Source organism: Rhinoraja longicauda, chromosome 1, assembly GCF_053455715.1.
Source record: "Rhinoraja longicauda isolate Sanriku21f chromosome 1, sRhiLon1.1, whole genome shotgun sequence".
Classification (NCBI taxonomy): Eukaryota; Metazoa; Chordata; class Chondrichthyes; order Rajiformes; family Arhynchobatidae; genus Rhinoraja; species Rhinoraja longicauda.
This window is the reverse complement of record NC_135953.1, coordinates 16,065,591-16,083,132: the sequence shown is the minus strand read 5'-3', so window position 1 is coordinate 16,083,132 and position 17,542 is coordinate 16,065,591. Positions and strand designations below refer to the sequence as shown.

Genomic DNA, 17,542 nt, shown 5'->3' with positions numbered 1-17,542 from the left:
ACCAACAATGGAGCCGTTCAAAACAAATTCCAATTTTTTTGATATGGCCAAAAAATACACCAATTCCTCTACTTCCTCGGAAGACTGGGCAAATTCAAAATTTCAACAAGTCACTCTTAACAATTTCTAAAGATGCATCAAAGAATGAATCTTATTGGGAAGCCTCACCACGTGGTTTGGCAACTGCTCTGCCCAAGATTGCCAGAAATTGCAGAGAGTTGTGAACACAGCACAGTGCATCACACACACACTAGCCTTCTCCCCATCGATTCCATCTACAATTTCCGCTCCTTTGGAAAAGCAGCCAACATAACAGGGACTGTTATCACCCCAGTCACTTTCTCTTCTCCCCTTTTCGGTTGGGAGGTAGATACAAAAATGTCAAAGCACCTACCGCCAGGTTCAGACTCTTGAATGACCTCTCACGTGCTCTGGATGTGTCTCTAACCTTTCAATCTTCCTTGTCGCGGCACACTTTCTCTGTAGCGGTAACATTATATTCTGCACTCTTTTTATTTTCTTTTTTACACCGTCTCTTGTGTTCATACATGGTGCGATGTGCATGGACGATACGTAAAACAAAGCTTTTCACTGTACCTCTGTTTGCCTGGCAATAATAAATCAATACCAACAAATCCCCTTTGAATGCAAGGTAATGGAAACAAAAGCAAAGCACACCGCTGGAGGAATTCAACAGGTCAGGCAATATCTGTGGAGGGAAATGGGCAGGTGCTTTTCAGGTCAGAAGCCTTTATCTGGCAGTTAAAATTTTGTGTCCTCATAATATCATATCATATCATATCATATATATACAGCCGGAAACAGGACAACACTATCCTACACCCACTAGGGACAATTTTTACATTTACCCAGCCAATTAACCTACATACCTGTACGTCTTTGGAGTGTGGGAGGAAACCGAAGATCTCGGAGAAAACCCACGCAGGTCACGGGGAGAACGTACAAACTCCTTACAGTGCAGCACCCGTAGTCAGGATCGAACCTGAGTCTCCGGCGCTGCAAAGCAGCAACTCTACCGCTGCGCTACCGTAAAATCCTTTATGTCCTGACGCTATATTCTGAGGCCACATTACTATCCCATTCCTGCTTTCCTGGATTGCATTCTGCCAAGGTCCTATGGAAGTCAAACTCAAGCCCTACAGTGTAAGGCATCATTATTATAAATCAATGTATATAATGGACGTAAATTAACCATTCTGATACACCGTACCGTAACCACAGGGAAAGAAGGAACATAAGAAAGTAAGAAAATAGGAGCAGGAGTAGGCAATTCGGCCCCCAGAGCCTGTCCCACCACGTAACATGAACGTGGGCGATTTACCCTGATTCTTCATGTAAACCCTTCAACTACACTACCCCCTCCCAAATCATCCAGCCTCCACAACTCTCCGGTGTAGAGTTCCAGATGTTTCCCCCACCCCCCACTCCGACCCCCAACGTTCCTCCCTTCATCCCAACTTTAAGTTTGCGTCTTGAATTTAGTTTATTGTCACGAGTACTGGGGCACGGTGAAAAGCTTTTGTTGCATGCCAACCAGTCATCAGAAAGATTATACATGATTACAATTGAGCCATTCAAATTGTACAGAAGGCGAGAAGTAGACTGGGAGAGAGAGAGGTAAGACACAAAGCAAATTTAATGTGGAGCCAAACACAAAGTGCTGGAGGAACCCAGCGAGTCGGGCAACATTTTTAACAGCAATAGACAGACTACTTTTCTGGTTGGGATCCTTCTTCAGTCCTGGTCTGAAACATCGCCTGTCCATTCCCTCCACAGATGCTGCCTGACCTCTCTGAGCTCCTCCAGTACTTTGTGTCTTGCTCAATATTCCAGCTTATGCAGTTTCTCATGTCTCGATCAACAGCTGGAAATTGAGTTTCTAACATTGCAGTAGTTCCCCACTTCAGAAGCATTTCACAGATTACTGTGGATAACTAGCAGGAACTGATCCATCTTGTATTAAGAGTAAACCCACAGAGACGAAGGCAGTGGAAGAGTTGCTGCCTTACAGCTCCAGGGACCCTGGTTTGATCCTGACTATGGGTGCTGTCTGTACAGAGTTTGCACATGTTCCCTGTGACCACGTGGGTTTTCACCAGGTGCTCTGGTTTCCTCCCGTATTCCAAAGACATGCAGGTTTGTAGGTTAATTGGCTTGGTAAAGTTGTAAATTGCCCCTAGCATGTAGGATGCAAATGTGGGATAACATAGAACTCATGGATTGTTGGTCGGCATGGACTCAGTGGGTCGAAGGGCCTGCTTCCACGCTGTGTCTCCAAACTAAAAACTAAACTGCACTTTCAGCGGGACATGGTCTGGCTTGGCTTGGTATCATTTCTTCAGGTTGTTAAGGAAAACCTAAGGACCATGGCTTTTGTTACGAGCAGATAAACAACTACACCTATGATCCCCTCGCTTCTGTACAAATCAAATGCACATCACATTTGAAATGGGCTGTTCATTCTTTTTTTTAAACGGATCTATTAATTGTACAGTTGCAATTGGCCATGATGTTGCTGTCATATCTAAACTACACCAGTATTTAAACAGCAGCGTTTGGTGGGGGTTTTTTAATGTCCTTGAATAACCGCAGATTCTGCAACGTAATCAAATGGAAAGTCTTGTAGAGTTTGAGAGGCTGTGTCACAGGAGATGGCCCCGTCATTCCACGAGGAGAGGGCAAACTTCTGGTAAAGTCACAATGAAGATGATGCAAGGCATATTCCGTACTTGGGCAGATGCACTACTGTCCTCACCTGCTCTGCACTTCATTGTTAACCCTGCAACGATTTGTCTTCCTTATCTCTTGCGAAACTGGTGAGGGCATCGTCTCTTCGGACCTAGTGAGGGAAAAGAAACGGAGATCCCTTCAGTTCATGTTCATATGTTCTAGGTGCAGAATTAGGCCATTTAGCCCATCAAGTCTACTCCGCCATTCAATCATGGCTGATCATAATGAATGGCGGTGCTGGCTCAAAGGGCCGAATGGCCTCCTCCTGCACCTATGTTTCTATGTTTCCATCTATCTTTCCCTCTCAACCCCATTCTCCTGCCTTCTCCCCATGACCCCTGACACCCGTACTAATCAAGAATCTGTCAATCTCCGCCTTAAAAATATCCATTGACTTGGCCTCAACAGCCTTCTGTGGCAATGAATTCCACAGATTCACTACCCTCTGACTGAAGAAATTCCTTCTCCTCTCCTTAAGTAAGTTAAGTGCCTAGAGAAATATATCGATCCCCTTACCAATATGTAACACCAAAGATCAATAAATATCAGGACTTACTCTTGTACCGACGAAGCATGATGATCGATAGGATGGAAATAAGGAACAGAATGTTGCCGGTGACCAGAGGTCCCCAGATAGTCCAGTCGCAGTTATAGTCTGGAAAAACAGCACCAGTGCACGTTAACAGGGCCCAGTACAGATATAAAGCAATGGACACATTTAAGCAACTGCAGGGCAACACCACCCCATTCTATGGGGTGAAGTCACACAGAACCTGCCCGTTCTGGTCCCTTGGTGTCAGGGGTTATGGGGAGAAGACTGAAGAATGGGATTCAGAGGGAAAGATAGATCAGCCATGATTGAATGACGGAGTAGACATGATGGGCCGATCAGCCTAATTCTGTTCCTACAACTGATGAACATGAACGTGTGACATGACCAGCAGGTTCGGCTGATATAACGGTGGGAGAAAACCTGAGCCAATATCAGAGATGGAAGATGAGGTGCATTCTAGTGCAGTCAGAGAAAGTGAGTGACTTGAAGTTGTGGGATTCAAACTTTAGTTCAGACGTTTGTCACTGAGAGAGTGGTGGATGGAACGAGCTGCTAGAGGAGACAGTTGAGGCAGATACTGTAACAACACATAAAAGACATTTAGACAGTACATGGATAGGAAACGTTTAGAGGGGTATGGGGCAAATGTGGGCAGGTGGGGCTAGCATAGATTGGGTATCTTAGTCGACATGGGTAAGTTGGGCCAAATGGCCCATTGTCCCACTGTGTGGCTCTAATAGAAAAAAGTATTCAATGTGCCCATCTGGAAGATAGGTTGTTGTTCATCAAATTTTGTTGGACTTTGACGGATGAATGAGTCTTAGAGTCATGCAGCACAGAAACAGATCTTTCAATCCAACTCAATCATGCTGACCAAGATGCCCCATCTAAGCTAGTCCCATTTGTCTGCAATTTGAGTCTCTTTTAAATATTGTGATTGTAGTTGCCACAACTACCTCCTCTGCCATCTTATTCCATATACCCACCATGCTCTATGTGAAAGAAGTTGCCCCCAAGGTTCTGATTAAATCCTTCCTCTCTCACCTATGTTATCTAGTTCTTACTACCCCTGCCCTGGGGGAAAAGACTCTGAACATTCACCATATCAATTACCCGCATGATTTTATGCACCTTCATATCATCCTGCGCTCCAAGAAATACAGTCATAGCCTGCCTAATCTCTCCTTAAAGCTCAGGCCCTCAAGTCCTGGCAACGTCCATGTAAATCTTCTCTGCACTCTTTTCAGCTGAATTACATCCTTCCTTTAGAAGGGTGACCCAAATTGAACAATCTATTCTAATTGTGTCCCCCACCAACGTCTTGTGCAAAAGTAACATAACGTCCCAACTTCTTGACTGATGGCCAATGTACCAAAACCTTTCTTTACCACCGAGTCCACCTATGACGCCATTTTCAGGCTACTATGTGCGGTACTGCTAGATCCCTCTACCACACTCCCAGGGACCTACCATTCATGGTGCAATTCCTGCCCTGGTTTGACTTATTTTTAGAGAGATACAGCTCATCCGACCGAGTCCACACCGACCAGAGATCCACTCACACTAAAGCAATCCTACACACACTAGGGACAAAGTACAATTTTATCACGCCAATTAACCTACAAACCTGTATGTCTTTGAAGTGTGGGAGGAAACCAGAGTTGCCGGAGAAAACCCGGGGAGAACGTACAAACTCGAGGCTGGGATCAAACCCGGGTCTCTGGCACTGTAAGGCAGCAACTCAACCACTGCACCCACATGCCTCCCTTGTCATTCAGGCTTCCTTACACAAAATGCTGGAGTAACTCAGCGGGTCAGGCAGCATCTCTGGTGAGAAGCAGGGCCGTCTTAACGCATGGGCCTGATGGGCACTTGCCCGGGGCCCCACGAGCATAGGGGCCCCATGCTGATCTGTGTATGTTAAGTGACTTGCAATAAATAAATACTACTTTAAAAATGTAGGTTCAATAAGTGCTTTTTTCGCAACATTTTCCATCCCTAAGTGCTTCTCACAGCGATCTGTTTCGCAACAATTAGTTCCCTAAGTGCTTTGCTTTTCCATCCCTAAGTGCTTCTCACAGCGATCTGTAAGTGCTTTTCGCAACAATGTAGCGCCCTAAGTCCATCGCTAAGTGCTTTTCGGTAAGTGCTTTTCGCCGGCACGACAGGGTGGGGGCTGGTAGGGAAAGGGGGGTGGGGGAGAGTAACGGTAGGGGCCCCAGTACACTGCTTTGCCCGGGGGCCCATAATGCTGTAAAAACGGCCCTGGTGAGAAGGGATGGGTGACGTTTCGGGTCGAGACTCTTCTTCCTTACACATACCTGCCTTGCCCTTCACTTTAATAGGAACATGCATGCTTTGAACTCTCATCGTCACGCTTTTAAAAGCATCCCACTTTCCAGGCATCCCTTTGGCTTCAAACAATCTACTCCATTCAGCCTATGCAAATAGCTGACAAATACCGTCAAAGTTGGCTCGCTAACAATTCAGAACTTTAACACATGGATCAGCCTTTTCTTTACCCATGGAGACACATGGAACTGCAGATGCTGATTTGCAAAACAAGAAAAAGCACTGGATAACTTAGCGGATCAGACAACATCTCAGTTTCGTTTATTATTGTCACCTTTACCGAGATATAGTGATTTTTTAAAATTTGTGTGCTATCAAGTCAAAGAAAACACCATACACAAGTACAATCAAGCTGGGGAGAGGTTGGGCACAGGTTACTGATTGTGGATGATCAGCCATGATCACAATGAATGGCGGTGCTCGCTCGAAGGGCTGAATGGCCTCCTTCTGCACCTATTTTCTATGTTTCTAAGCTGCCCACAGTGCAAAGATAAAGGGTACAACATTTAGTGCACAGATAGCATCTCTGGAGCACACAGATAGGCAACCTTTCAGGTCAGGATGCTTCTTCAGATCTATCCTTATCTATAATTATCTAAAGGTTAATACAATCATGGTGAATGGTCCCAAAACACGTGCGCTGACACTTCAGTCTCTTGCCCTTTCCAATTTCCTAAGAGTAGGTCAAGCACTGCCCTTTCCCTTCCACATATTGGCTCAGGAAACTTTCCTGAACACATTTGACAAACTCCACCCTATCCAAGCCTTTGACACCATGACGGTCCCAATCTATTTTGGGAAAGTTAAAATCTCTTGTTATGACAACCCTATTAGATTTAGAGATACAGCGCGCAAACAGGCTCTTCGGCCCAACGAGTCCGCGCCGCCCAGCGATCCCCACACATTAACACTATCCTGCACACACTAGGGACAATTTTTACATATTACCCAGTCAATTAAGTATAAGAAAATATCTGCAGATGCTGGTACAAATCGAAGGTATTTATTCACAAAATGCTGGAGTAACTCAGCAGGTCAGGCAGCATCTCGGGAGAGAAGGAATGGGTGTCGTTTCGGGTCGAGACCCTTCTTCAGACTGATGTCAGGGGGGCGGGACAAAGGAAGGATATAGGTGGAGACAGGAATATAGAGACGAGATCTGGGAAGGAGGAGGGGAAGAGAGGGACAGAGGAACTATCTAAAGTTGGAGAAGTCGATGTTCATACCACTGGGATGCAAACTGCCCAGGCGAAATATGAGGTGCTGTTCCTCCCATTTCCGGTGGGCCTCACTATGGCACTGGAGGAGGCCCATGACAGAAAGGTCAGACTGGGAATGGGAGGGGGAGTTGAAGTGCTCGGCCACCAGGAGATCAGTTTGGCCTACGCGGACCGAGCACAGGTGTTGAGCGAAGCGATCGCCGAGCCTGCACTTGGTTTCGCCGATGTAAATAAGTTCACCCACAGCAGGTCAGGCAGCAGAAGAAGGGTGAAGAAGGGTTTCGACCCGAAGCGTCACCCATTCCTTCTCTCCTGAGATGCTGCCTGACCTGCTGAGTTACTCCAGCATTTTGTGAATAAATACCTTCGATTTGTACCAGCATCTGCAGTTATTTTCTTATACTAAATAAGTTCACCAGTCTACCCAGTCAATTGACCTACATACCTATACGTCTTTTAGTCTGACACCTAATAGTCTGGCTGTTGCCTGCAATCTCCCGGCACTTTTGTTCCTCTAATTCCCGTTGACTATTTGGGGGCCTTTAGTAAAATCCCAACAAGGTGATCTTCCACTTTTTATTTCTCAGCTCCAGCCATATAGCTTGACTGGATGAACCATCAATAAGGTAATCTCAGACAATTGCCGTGACATTCTCCTCAATCAGTAAAGCAAGCAACTCCCCCTCCTCTTTTCAGAGTAAACCGCCATCTGCAGTTCCTTCCGACACAATTGCACTCAATTTGGTTCAGAGGGACTGTTCGTGTTTGAATCCACTGGGATGAGTCGAGATCCCAGTTGTCGCAGTTCTCTTTCCCGCTCTCACACTGAATTCCCTGTCAGTGGTCTCACACACTATTCATAACAAGGCCTAACGCACGGCTGAGCAACAACACCTTCTCTTCCATCTGGGTACACTGCAGCATCCTGGACCATATACTAAATACTGAAGTTTCAGTAAGTTGCTTTTTCTGTGCATCCAGCATTTACAGCATTTTAATTTTAATTTTCTCATTCTCACTTGGTGTGTACTTTCTGGTCGGTACGGATGCGTTAGGCCAATGTGTTTCTGTGCTGTAAGATTCCATAACGCCATGAGAATTTCTTTAAAAACGTATTACTTAAAGTTTTAATTGTGGAAACTGAGAGCTCCAATTAACGATTTTTGAACATGATGTGCAGTTGGGTAACAAGTGCTTTTAGAAACACATAACAAAACTCAGTTTCACCCAGATATTAAAGCATTTTCACCAACTCCATCCATAAACGTACTCAGTTCTCTCTCAGACCTCTCTTGATCCTTCCTCCCCCCCACACACACACATACAAACACACACATGTACACACACCCTCACACAAACATACAGACACACTCACACAAACATGCATACACACACATGCATGCACACTTGTATGCACGCACACCTACACACCCTTGCATACACACATGCATACACACACGCACACACACGCACACACGCACACACGCACACACGCACACATGCACACACACAAATGTCTTCTCTAAGGGGTCTCAAGCCAATCCACACACAAACCTCTGACTCAATTTGTTCAACAAAACTTGCTCCTACATTTTCCTTCTTTGAAGATCAATTCCACATTTCCAGGGAGCTTACACCATTTGGTGATAGATGCCACCATAACATTTGGCCTTTCCAATGAGGCCCATAAAAAACGTAACTTTTTGGATATCAGGATCTCTGAGGATCTCAGGATATCTAAAATGTTTTAAGGTAAATTATGTTCTTTCCAAGCGCACACAAGACATGGCCAATATGTGGAGTAAATAGTGCAATCTGTTCATTTAAATGTTGGTTGGGTGATATATATTGCCCGATAAAACAACTTCCAGTAGCTGCAATCAATTATTTTTGATCCAAAGCAGAAGTAGAAGTCTTCGATAGCCCCAACAGATCAAACAGGTGAAGGAGTTGATTCTGTTGTGTATTCCCCATGCATTCATTCTGCAAATGGTGAGAAGCAGGAGACTTGAACAATTATTGATTATATTTTTTTATCTTATTAGTTGAATTATTCTTTAATTGTTTTTGTGATCAGTGGTTCACTGGCATTTATTGCTACCTCCACCAACCAGTGAATTGTTTGGCATGTTAGATAATTTCAGATGCCACTTCTGGGCTTAGCCTGGAGTCCAGGACAGATGAGGACGGTAAGTTTTGTTCTCTCCCAGAGGACATTTGAAGCTCCAGACAGGTTCTTACTAAAACTTTCTCATTTTGAGGTCATCATCACTAATAACTAGTTTATTTCTCTTTACTTTCAGATTAGGAATGATGACAAAGAAGTTGGGCGCGAAATACTGGAGTAACTCAGCGGGACAGGCAGCATCTCTGGATAGAAGGAATGAGAGATGCTGTCTGTCCCGCTGAGTTACTCCAGCATTTTGTGTCTATCTTTGGTGTAAACCAGCATCTGCAATTCCTTCCTTCACATTAGGAATTTATACAGACGAACCCCCAGCCTCGAGGATCCAGCTGGAATATACCGGGAGGGGAAAGTCTCACCATGGTCTTGGTGTGTAAAGGTTTCTCAGACCCATGGTATTATCAAAGGATACACATTGGTCTTCTTTGGTGTCAAGTTAGGAAAAGGGGACGTACAACGAGATCTGGGTGTCCTAGCGCATCAGTCACTGAAAGGAAGCATGCAGGTACAGCAGGCAGTGAAGAAAGCCAATGGAATGTTGGTCTTCAAAACATGAGGAGTTGAATGTAGGAGCAAAGAGGTCCTTTTGCAGTTGTACAGGGCCCTAGTGAGACCGCACCTGGAGTACTGTCTCCAAATTTGAGGAAGGGTATACTTGCTATTGAGGGCATGCAGTGTAGATTCACTAGGTCAATTCCCGGAATGGCGGGACTGTCGTATATTGAAAGGCTGGAGCAACTAGGGCTTGTGTACATTGGAATTTAGAAGGATGAGAGGGGATCTTATTGAAACATATAAGATTATTAAGGGGTTGGACACGTTAGAGGCAGGAAACATGTTCCCAATGTTGGGGGAGTCCAGAACCAGGGGCCACAGTTTAAGAATAAGGGGTAGACCATTTAGAACGGAGATGAGGAAAACCTTTTCAGTCAGAGAGTTGTGAATCTGTGGAACTCTCTGCCTCAGAAGGCAGTGGAGGCCAATTCTCTGGATGCTTTCAAGAGAGAGCTAGATAGAGCTCTTAAGGATAGTGGAGTCAGGGGATATGGGGAGAAGGCAGGAATGGGGGTACTGATTGTGAATGATCAGCCATAATCACATTGAATGGCGGCGCTGGCTCGAAGGGCCAAATAGCCTACTCCAGCACCTATTGTCTATTGTCCATCTGCCCTCCAATGGAGCAAATAAGGCCAGATGTATCAGGTCCATCCCTCCCAAAGAGCTACCTAATTATCCTGCTCTCTCCCCACAAACCCAGATTGTTTCTCCCCCATTCTTGGTTTGTCTCAAAATTCCCCATTTGAACATCTCATCACAACAAATAAATGGATTCCCCCTCTCATGGGATTTATACTTTGAAGATTGGCGAATGGTTTTCGTTTCGTTTAGTTTCGTTTATTGTCACGTGTACAGAGGTACAGTGAAACGCTTTTGTTGCGTTAGGGTTACGGTGAGGGTTAGTTTATGTCTTGTGAAGGTAGTTTAAATTATACACTCCCGGAGAACAAATTAGATTTATTTTCGGTCAAGATTTACGTTGGTCAAATTCAGCGTGTCAGACACAGACATTGTGGGCCGAAGAGCCTGTTTTTGTGCTGTACTTTTCTGTGGAAACAAGGAACAGCGGATGCTGGTTTACAAACAAAAAGACACGAAGTGCTGGAGTAACATTAGCGGGTCAGGCAGCATCTCTGAAGAACATGGATAGTGACGTTGCGGGTCGGGACACTTCTTCAGTCTCAAAGTATGTTGAAGGGTCCCAACCAGAAACGTCGCCTATTCACGTTCTCCTAAATATGCTGCCTGACCCTCTGAGTTACTCCAGCAATTGTGTGCCTATCTTCGGTGTATGCCGGCATTTTCAGTTCCTTCCCACACACTGATTTGTTTTTACCAGATTGAATCTATTATCGCGATGGCCGCGCATAACTTAATTATTTGTGTGCAGAAATGCAGGGAGGTATTTTACAACGAATGTTATTCAGCGTTAAACGGGAGAGACTCCGAAAACAATGAGGGCGGACCAGTCATGTCTTAACTATCGAACATGCCTCCGCTGTTTCTGTAAAGGGGGACCCGTCCCCTAAATAAGAAAGGGGTGAGAGACGCGGGGTGTGTGCGGTTGGTTAACCTGAAATGTTGTTCATTTCTCCAGTAAGCGTCGACAGAGGCAGGATAGCTCCACTGAAAGGGTTTGGAGCAAGAAGTTAAATCTGTCCTTTGAAACTAACCGGCATGCTTGTTGAAATAAATGTACCGTTGTAGTCAATGAAGACTCGAAATCCGCGAATCAAATCTTTGACCGTTTCGTCCCAAATCCTACATTTGAACACCCTCTTTAAAAATTAGTGTTTGAAGATAATTTAGAGTCGAAATCCCTGGGATAGAAATTAGATTTATTTCTCGCGAAGGGTTGTTCAAACGGGGTGGGCAGTGATGAAACAAACCGAAATAGGGGAATAAAATAAAAGAACACAAGTGCTGGAGTAACTCAGCGGGTCAGGCAGCATCGCTGGAGAACACGGAGAGGCGATGTTTCAGTTCGGGACCTTTCTTCTGATTGAGGGTCGCCTCTTCAAGAAGGATCCCGACCAGAAACGCCGCCGATCCATGTTGCCCAGAGATCAGTGGATATATTGTAAAGCAGAAATATGTTGATCAGTACACGTGTCAGGGGTTATGGGCAGGAGAATGTGGGTAGGATTGAGGGATGGATCAGCCAAGATTGAATGGCGGAGTAGACTTGATGGGCCGAATGGCCAGATTATAGACAATAGGTGCAGGAGGAGGCCATTCGGCCCTTCGAGCTAGCACCACCATTCAATGTGATCATGGCTGATCATTTTCAATCAGTACCCCGTTCCTGCCTTCTCCTCATACCCCCTGACTCCGCTATCCTTAAGTGCTATTTCTAGCTCTCTCTTGAATGCATTCAGAGAATTGGCCTCCACTGCCTTCTGAGGCAGAGAATTCCACAGATTCACAACTCTCTGACTGAAAACGTTTTTCCTCATCTCAGTTCTAAATGGCCTACCCCTTATTCTTAAACTGTGGCCCCTTGTTCTGGACTCCCCCAACATTGGGAACATGTTTCCTGCCTCTAACGTGTCCAACCCCTTAATAATCTTATACGTTTCGATAAGATCTCCTCTCATCCTTCTAAAAGGATGGCATCCTTCTAAAAGGATCCTTCTAAAGGGATTCTGCTTATGGCATGACATGCTGCCTGGCCCGCTGAGGTACTCCGGGACTTTGTGTCCTTTTGTGTAAACCAGCATCTGCAGTTCTTTGGTTCTAGGGGGGGAACAATGGGGGGCTTGCAGTGAGAGGGCAGGGCAGGATAATTAGATTGCTCATTCGAAAGGCATCTGACCGCGTTTGCAGCAGTTTAGCGCGGATGGAGACCAAGAGGTATCCGTTTGCAATTGAATCGGCCCAAGGTTCCTTTTAGACTCCAAACTGAACTGAAACTTCAGACATATGTGTGGGATTGTCAGAGTTAACGCGAAAAGCTGGTAACATTGCGAAAGGATTGCCAGTCTGGATTATGTCAGGAACTCTGAGATTAACGTCAACACACAGCATAATCAAGGATCAGTCTCACCCCTGTTCATTCCCTCTTCTCCCATCCGGCAAGAGGTACAGAAATGTGAAAACGCACAGTTCCAGATTCGGGGACAATTTCTTCCCAGCTGCTATCAGGCAACTGAACCATTCTATCAGCAACTACGGAGCGCCCCAGAGCTATTATCCACCTCATTGGAGAAACTCGGACTATCTTTAATCGGACTTTATCTTGCACGAAACGTTATTCCCTTGATCACGAATCTGTACACTGCGAATGACTCGATTGTAATCATGCATTGTCTTTCCGCTGACTGGTTAGCACGCAACAAAAGCTTTTCACTGTACCTCGGTAAATTCATACGTCCAGGTGTAGGTGTAAAATTAGGCAGTTCGGCCCATCAAGTCTACTCCGTCATTCAATCTTTCAGTCTGATCTATCTTTCCCTCTCAACCCCATTCTCCTGCCTTCTCCCCATAACCCCTGACACCCCTTACTAATCAAGAATCTTTCAATCTCAATCTTAAAAATACCCATTGATTTGGCCTCCACAGCCGTATGTGGCAATGAATTCCACAGATTCACCGCCCTCTCAATAGTCAATAGTCAATTTATTTGTCACATACACATAAATGTGCAGTGAAATGAAAAATTACCCGCAGTTCAACAATAAGACCAATAAAAATAAGCAATAAAAATATGCAATAACGCATACAATCATAAACCAACACCAAACAAAAGAAACATCCATCACAGTGAATCTCTCTCCACAAAAGCTGCCTGACCGGCTGGATATTTCCAGCGAGTTTAGCTTTTGTTTCCAAATATCCTCGCCTTCTCATAAAAACCTCCACACAACCCAAACATAAACAAGACACTTCAGGATTCACTCACTCTAAATCAAAGGCATAACCTTGAATTGCTCGTAGACACAAAACGCTTGAGTAACTCAGCGGGTCAGGCAGCATCTCGGGAGAGAAGGAATGGGTAACGTTTCGGGTCAAGACTCCTCTTCCCTCGCACTGGCGGTTTGTTCAATCCAACATCTGGCGTTGAGAATTCTACGGCGAAGCTTGGCCACACTCGCCCTCAATATGACCAGCTAGTCACCCAGAGAGGCTGCCTGTCCCGCAGCGTTACTCCAGCATTTTGTACCTATCTTCGGTGTAAACCTGCATCTGGAGTTCTTTCCAACACAGCGAGTAATCTATTGGATTATCAGGATTGAAATCAAGTTTAACGTATTTCATCAACCTTGTGCTTCTCACGGAGAGCGAGACTCTCTCCACGTCTACAGATAGACAACTCTCTCTCTTACCTTCATAGTCTTGTTTCTTCTTGCCGCGCAGCGAAGGGTCCCTGTACACGTTGACTCTGCGGAACCCTGTAGTTGGAGGCGGCGAGGTCACTTTCTCTCTCTCTGGAACTGAAACAAAACAATATTTTGTGAATTTTGCGCCACAATGCTTGTTACCGAAGCCCTATTCCTGCCAACAAAGGTCGTAATTAATAACACGTTCCAACGCCTGCCTCTGGTAGGCCTGTGAATGACGACCGGCAAAATACTCCGGGTAATTAGAACAATATTAACACAGGACAAACAATTCAAACCTCGCCTGGAATCACTTCCAAGCAAGCAATCGGAGTAAACGGTGGAGTTCTTTGTGTATAATGAATATACAGGTATAAATTTTCATAATGAACACCTTTTAATTCCCAATGACTTCAACAAATACCGAAACGATCACACGCCCAACTAAGATGGTACTGCTAACGCCCTCACGCCACCTCGAGAATTGTTTTTAATTTTTGCTGTCATGAACTCGAAAGATCTTTCCTTAGTAGCCACTGCTGGCTTTCAGAATGCTTTGACTTCTAAATGCTATTTAAGTTGCATTGAATGTGTGTACGTGTGTGTGCAAGCTTGACTGGGTGTGCAGATGCTGGTTTATACCGAAGATAGACACAAAACGAGTCTGTGTGCGGTGTATGTGTTTGAGTGTGTATGTGCATGTTTGAGTATGTGCATGTGGTGCGTGTTCTAGTGTGTGCGTGTTTGAGTGTGTGCGAGTTGAATGTTTATGTGTATGTGTGTGTGCGCGTTTGAGTGCGCGTGTGTGTGCGTGTTTGAGTTTGTGTGTTTGACTGTGTGTTTGACTGAGATTGAGTGTGTGAACTTGTGTGTGTGCGATATTCAGCGTGAGTGTATGTGTGCTTGAGTGTGTGTGCTTGAGTGTCGGTGTGGTTGAGTGTGTGCGAGCTTGAATGTGAGTGTGTGTGTGTTTGAGTGTGTGTGTGTGTTTGAGTGTGTGTGTGTTTGAGTGTGTGTGTGTTTGAGTGTGTGTGAGTGTGTGTGTGTGAGTGTGTGTGTTTGAGTGTGTGTGTGTTTGAGTGTGTGTGTGTTTGAGTGTGTGTGTGTGAGTGTGTGTGTGTGTGAGTGTGTGTGTGTGTGTTTGAGAGTGTGTGTGTGTTTGAGAGTGTGTGTGTGTGTGAGTGTGTGTGTGTTTGATTGTGTATGTGTTTGAGTGTGTGTGTGCGAGTGTGTGTGTGTGTGTGTGAGTGTGTGTGTGTGTTTGAGTGTGTGTGTGTTTGAGTGTGTGTGTGTGTGAGTGTGAGTGTGTGTGTGTGTGTGTGTGAGTGTGTGTGTGTGTGTGTGTGAGTGTGTATGTTTGAGTGTGTGTGTTTGAGTGTGTGTTTGTTTGAGTGTGTGTGTATTTGAGTGTGTGCGAGCTTGAGTGTGAGTCCGTGCGCGCGAGTTCAGTGTGTATGTTGCCAAAGCACACTACATCATGAGTTACTCCAGCTTTTTGTGTTACTCTCAGTCTGAAGAAGGTTTATTGCATCAAGGACGCCCTTACCTACGGTCACCTCACTCCCACCCCCGAAGTGGACTGTTTGCGACTGCAACATCAGACAGTGGTACGTCCCGTTGTCGGCCAGTGTCAGGTCTTTGATCACTAAGCTGAAGACATCACGAAAGCCGTCTTTTCTCAAAGTGAAGCGGTCGCTTATCCCATTTCCCCGGCGAGGTTCGCCAATGATACTGGCCGATATCACACGGTGCGACACGGCGTTGTCGTCCAGTCTGTACCAGAAGAGCCGACCGAGTTCTCCTTTGGCGGAACACTGGAGTTCCAGTCGCTCTCCTTTGGCCGCGAGTACTTTGGCTGGAGTCTGCTGCAGGATCGATTGGAAATGTGCACCTGTTCAGAAAATGCACACTCGTTACACATTTTGTATTCCCAACATGCAGTTCATTCTAAAGTCTACCCCCTTTCTGTTTATTCCTTCTCTATTCTCGAGGGTTGCATAATCTGCTGTTTACATATTGTGTTGTGCTGCTGCAAGTTTGAATGTCATGGTTCGATCAAGGACACATGACAATAAGACACTCTCCACTGCCTTGACTCTTGATAAACGAGTACTGTCGCAATGGTGTGCAGGAAGGAACTGCAGATGCTAGTTTAAACCGAAGACAGACAATAACAGCTGGGATAACTCAGCGGGCCAGGCAGCATCTCTGGAGAAAAGGAATAGGTGATGTTTCGGGTCGAGACCCGTCTTGCAATAGTAACGTTCAGGTAGAAGCGTCGCCACTAATCAGTAGCTCTTTCAAAGAGCTCACATGGACACGGATGGGCAGAATGGCCTGATTTTTTTTGTTTTTGTTTTATGACTCCATAATTACACAGGACAGGCGGGGCAAAGTTTACAGGAGACATGCGGGGCAAGTATTTTACACGGAGAGGCGAGTGCCTGGAACGCGCTGCCGGGGGGTGGTTGTGGAGACAGATACGATATTGGCATTTAAGAGGCTTTTGGACAGGCACATGGATATTAGGGGAATGGAGGGATATGGAGTATGTGCAGGCAGATACGCGTCGGTGCTGGCATCATGTTCGGTGTAGATATTGCGGGCCGACGGGCCTGTTTTCTGTGTTGTACTGTGTACTATGCTCTATGTTCTAACGGATGCCAGGTTGTACAAACGCCACTCAAGAGAGTTTTTTTTTTACCAGGATAATAATGTAACGCGAACACGTTTACTTACCATGTATCCAGCAGCTGAGGGTATAGATACACCAAAGGAATCTCATTTTGACCAGCTGAGCAGATGTTTCTTGCTGGAAATTGCAGGAGAGGATTCTGCTGTAAGGTGACACCAGTAACGAGGGAGTCTCTGTACCCACGACAGCATTTAGCCACCACTACAGGGCCGCCCCATTAACACGCCCACCTTATGCAAATATGACTGCAAAGCTCGCGATTGGAGAATCTAACCCTGCGCTCCAGCTTCGGTGTCTCCCAAGTAACCCCCCCCCATCCTCCCCCCCCCTCCCTCCCCTCCCCCCCCCCCCACCCCAACCAACCAGTCTGAAAAGGGTCCCCACCCGAAGCGTCACCTATCCATGTTCTCCAGAAATGCTGGCAGACCCGCTGAGTTATTCCAACACTTTGCGTCCATTTGTGTCGACCAGCATCTGCGGTTCCGTGTTTCTACATTTGACTGTTCCACTGCATAATCTCTTCAAGGTATGTTTAGGTCTCAACCAGATTTATTCCCCTATCACTACTCCCCCCCCCCCCCCCGAAATCAGTGTGAAGAAGGGTCCCGAACCGAACGTCACATATCCATGTTCTCCAGAGATTTAGTTTAGTTTGGAGATACAGCGCGGAAACAGGCCCTTTCGGCCCACCGAGTCCGTGCCGCCCAGCGATCCCCGCAAACTAACACTATCCTATACACACTAGGGACAATTTTTACATTTACCGAGCCAATTAACCTACATACCTGTACGTCTTTAGAGTGTGGGAGGAAACAGAAGATCTCGGAGAAAACCCACGCAGGTCACGGGGAGAACGTACAAACTCCGTACAGACGGCGCCCGTAGTCGGGATCGAACCCGGGTCTCCGG

General features: G+C 45.8%; 1 gene segment (V, D, J or C); it reads right to left on the bottom strand.

Annotated features, from left to right (window-relative positions):
- The window catches only part of LOC144598705 (Ig kappa chain V-V region T1-like), a 32,088-nt gene extending 15,312 nt beyond the window's left edge, over positions 1–16,776 (bottom strand). The window contains 5 exon segments of the V gene segment in view: positions 2,777–2,860; positions 3,308–3,406; positions 13,945–14,052; positions 15,485–15,829; positions 16,678–16,776. Of these exon segments, the coding sequence occupies positions 2,820–2,860; positions 3,308–3,406; positions 13,945–14,052; positions 15,485–15,829; positions 16,678–16,723 (639 nt within the window).
- Between the last annotated feature and the right edge of the window lie 766 nt (positions 16,777–17,542).